Source organism: Hippocampus comes, unplaced genomic scaffold (genome assembly GCF_001891065.2).
Source record: "Hippocampus comes isolate QL1 unplaced genomic scaffold, H_comes_QL1_v1.1 scaffold179, whole genome shotgun sequence".
In the NCBI taxonomy this organism is placed as follows: Eukaryota; Metazoa; Chordata; class Actinopteri; order Syngnathiformes; family Syngnathidae; genus Hippocampus; species Hippocampus comes.
This window is the reverse complement of record NW_017804805.1, coordinates 118,032-121,990: the sequence shown is the minus strand read 5'-3', so window position 1 is coordinate 121,990 and position 3,959 is coordinate 118,032. Positions and strand designations below refer to the sequence as shown.

The 3,959-nt window shown below is 41.2% G+C and overlaps 2 protein-coding genes across 4 annotated transcripts in view; one reads left to right on the top strand and one right to left on the bottom strand.

Moving 5' to 3' along the window:
- Window positions 1-1,213, bottom strand: part of sdf2l1 (stromal cell-derived factor 2-like 1) — a 7,115-nt gene extending 5,902 nt beyond the window's left edge. The window contains exon 1 of one of the 2 annotated variants that reach the window (XM_019856162.1): window positions 932-1,213. In XM_019856162.1, coding sequence (XP_019711721.1) covers window positions 932-1,109 — 178 coding nt within the window. In that variant the 5' untranslated portion in view covers window positions 1,110-1,213. The remainder of the gene's footprint in view (window positions 1-931) is intronic. The other variant, XM_019856081.1, reaches the window with a different exon arrangement.
- Window positions 1,214-2,459: 1,246 nt separating this feature from the next.
- The window catches only part of top3b (DNA topoisomerase III beta), a 38,890-nt gene continuing 37,390 nt past the window's right edge, over window positions 2,460-3,959 (top strand). Inside the window, exon 1 of one of the 2 annotated variants that reach the window (XM_019897469.1) lies at window positions 2,460-2,642. In XM_019897469.1, the coding sequence (XP_019753028.1) occupies window positions 2,573-2,642 (70 nt within the window). In that variant the 5' untranslated portion in view covers window positions 2,460-2,572. Of the gene's footprint in view, window positions 2,647-3,959 lie in introns of both variants that reach the window. The other variant, XM_019897556.1, reaches the window with a different exon arrangement.

Genomic DNA, 3,959 nt, shown 5'->3' with positions numbered 1-3,959 from the left:
AACGTCAAATAAAATAATGTGCCACTTTTGAGATTACCCAGTGGTGTAGTGGGGTTTTTTTAAGTGGGTGTACGTGATTCTGGGATGTTCTATATATATATATATACAGAACATCAATCATAGGCTACAAAACCAGTTGAACTAACGTTAAATTTAATGTTTTACTACTCCAAAATAATCACAGGCCAACGTTATCAAGCATAACTTAGAACAATGATCAACAAACATTTCAATAAAAATTTAATGTGACGTAGGGAGAAGTGGGTGGACGGCATACCCCCGCGTACCATGCCCACTACACCCCTGTATGTATATATGTGTGTGTGTGTGTGTGTGTATATGTATACACACACACACACACACACACACACATACATTCGAAAAGAGTCAAGCCAGCCTCATCAAAGGTTTTTAATAACTCTATACTGTGTGTGAGTAGATAGATGGATAAACAGATAGATATCGTTTTATGCCATTCACCATGTTACCGTAATACAGAGTGGAGAGATACCAACCGTTGCTGAGCCTGGCTTGACTCTTTTCGAGTGGACGGCTGGCCTAACTGCAGGAAGTAGGCTATGATGTATTTCCTTCCAGCACAATACGCAACATTCAATACACCTCGTCAATGTACCTATTTATGATCTACACTCGTAACACTGAACATAGAATAGAAAATGGGTGGTGGTGTAATTCTATTATCGATACATTGTAGAATTGATACGGTACGGAAGAGTTGACATACACAACACAATCTTGGTTACACTGATCATGAACTGTCGTAATCTTAAAATTACAACCGCTCATTTAAATAATAAAAAAAATAAACCATGGTAAACACAGGGTTAACTGCAATTCAACCATATACTTTCACGTGTAATCATGTTTTAATTTTTAAATTTACTTTAACTGGATAAAGAAGAACAATTACCTGACCCGTATTTGACATCGTGGGAATGGAGACGAACGCTATGTCTGGTGTTCATCAGTTTTACCAGTGAACCGCAGGTGACATCTTTATACTCAGTCTCTCTTCCCTCGAAATGTGACCACAACACAAAAAACACCAGTAATTTAAGAAGAACTGCGTAACTACTCTCCATCTTCATGCGACAGTAGAATGTCCAATGCCAAGAAAGCGTAAACCAACCAACCAAGTTAAAACGTCATAGCTCGGTTTAGCCAATCCTGGCGTGACATGCAATAACAAGGAAGTAAGCGCTACTTTATAGAAACAAAGTACGCGTTCGGAAATTCTGGCCCAATCCCAATACCCACACTCTGCCCACCCCTGAATTATGTGTTCCCGTCGAAGCTGTAACGAGAGGTGTCCAAATTCTCCGATGTGCTTTGTCGCCCAGCCCCTTTGAGAGATGTATGGAGGCTACACGATAAGGAGCCTTTTAAGGTGTGAAAGGACCCAGCTTGCGAATTGTCTTTGTAGAATTTGGAAACCACGCGCCATCAAGTTGCGCCGAAATGGCGTCACGCGGCCCGAAAATGTGGCCGGCGGAGGACACATCTGGTGAATTTGCACGTCCTCTTCCACGATTCCTTCAAACGCAGTGTTTACCCACAACTCAATGCGGATTTGACCCAAATATAGGGAAACTGACGACGTTCGGTGGAATTCCTTTAAATGCACCAAACGCCTTTTCACGGATAAATAGCAAATTTAACATACTTTATATTTTTTATTTGTTGCAATTCCAGCTTTGTTTTCAAGTCACCTGCATATTTTATCCTGGTGTACTTGCGTTACTAAGCGAACTTCTGCGCATATGACACAGAATGTGCACGGGGTGCAAATATTACAAATAATAGGGCAAGAAGCCGGAGTGGGGGTCGTAGGCTGCCGTGTGGGTATTTGAATTATTTCATCAAACTCTGACGCCCGTGCATTTCGTGTGTGTGTGTGTGTGTGTGTGTTGGTGTTTGGAGAGGCAGAGTGGGTTCCCAGTAATTTCCGAACGCAGGCTATGGTCTCAACCAGTCAGCAGCTCTTGCTTAAAATGGTTCCATCTGTGCTACTTGACGCACTGGCGCAACATGTCCTAGGTCGAAGCGCCTAGTGCGCGCACTGGCACTATGAATTTCCGAACGGCAAATTTGAGCAATACACTGACTTTCCCCACGGTCGGAGTCAACCTGGAGCGTTTTTCCGAATGCAGCCAGATGATGGACGTTTTGAGAGTTCGTGGATGGAAATTCTGCTAAAACACTCCAATTGAAATTGTTATTGATAGGTGAAAGGATTGTTTTCATAAAAACCCTAGGTGCATGAGGTTGAATTGCTCCTCGTAAATAATCAATACATCACTACAGATGGACATTTGTGATAATTATTGTCAGTATTATTTTTCGATGATGATAATAATGATAATAATAATAAAAAGAATGTACCATACCTCCAGTCCACCAGATGGGAGTAATGCATCTTCAAGGAAACTGCCAACTGCCAGTCAAGTTAGAGGAAGAACCGGACGAAGAAGAGCCGTCAATTCAATGTAACGACTTGTAACCAGTAACTATTTGTATCGCACTTATTTTAATTTGTGCTGAGTACACCAAAATGAAGACGGTTTTGATGGTGGCAGAAAAACCTTCCCTGGCTCAGTCAATTGCCAAAATTCTTTCTAAAGGTCGGTACGGATTCATAATTTGTGCCCTACTACAAAGTTAGGCGTTTCATATTGAGTGAACACAAATGAACAATACTGTACAATGCGCCTTATCGCCAGGTGACAAAAGTCAGAAAATACGGGTTTTCTGTTCTCTCGGCACTTAATTTCAAACGTACGATTTTAACGTGTTCTCGATCGAAGACTTCATTTTGAAGCATCAACGTCGTCCATACTCGTGATTCGCATCATCCACCGAATCAGAGGGGTTTTGTTTATGGTGCAATTGTGTTCATGGTGCAAGTGCACTTGCATGCATCACATTTAGTCGCAAACCTGCCCTCCGAGCTTTGTACTATGTTGTTTTTTGCAGGAATGGCTTCATTTTTTTCCAGTCGTGGGCCTACATATTTTAATCACGTGTAACATACCTTAAAAGGACACTAGAATGGACTGAACATTGACACTTGTAATCGGTCTGTGTGTAAAAACTATGTCAACACTAAAATTCACCCCCGACAACAATCCGTCATGATTTAAGAGCTTTTTTTGTGATGACACCCCTTCCCCCCAATCTCAGCTCACTCACTGTCTGAAATGGTCATTAATTGCCACCAAAATTCATCTGCACATTCCTCTTCTTGTCCTTTTAAACCTGTGAAAATATAAAGGGGATCTGCACAATATTTTGGATTTTAAATGTAAGCTCGACCCTGGCCAAGCTTTCTGACACCGGACAGGACATTTCTTTCTGGAATACTTTGATCTTTTTGAGATTTCATTGTACCCTGAGCAGATAAAAGACACAATGTGTATAGATGGCAATTTTCCGCCGTTTTATTTCTTAAATTGATCATTTTTGTGAATCGTCTAAATCCGTTGAGAAAATTTTAGGGGCGGTCAGGTACCTTATCGTCGAGTTTTCACGAGCTCTCCCGAACAGTCTCACCGTTTTCCGTTTGTAAACAGCCCTGCGATTGGACGTGTATGAAAGCTTCAACTAATCAGATCACTGAAGGCATTATTTGTTGCGAAAGTCTAAGCTCGATTATATACGGCCCAGCGATTGGTTAACTACAAGCGATTGGACCAATCAAATTGCATGTAACATATTGTTTTACCTGATTCATGGCGGCCTGTTCGTCTCGCAAATTCATTGTTCTGGGATCGTTTTGAGCGGAATTATGAAATTTATGACGAAAGATCAGGAGTCTTCAATCCTAGAAATTGACTCAAATGTCAAGAATAAATTCCGATTGGACTGGCTTGACAGAAAAGTCACTGTAAAGGTTAAAATTGGTTCCAAGTTCGACGAAGTTACAGAAGCTCTTGGACAAT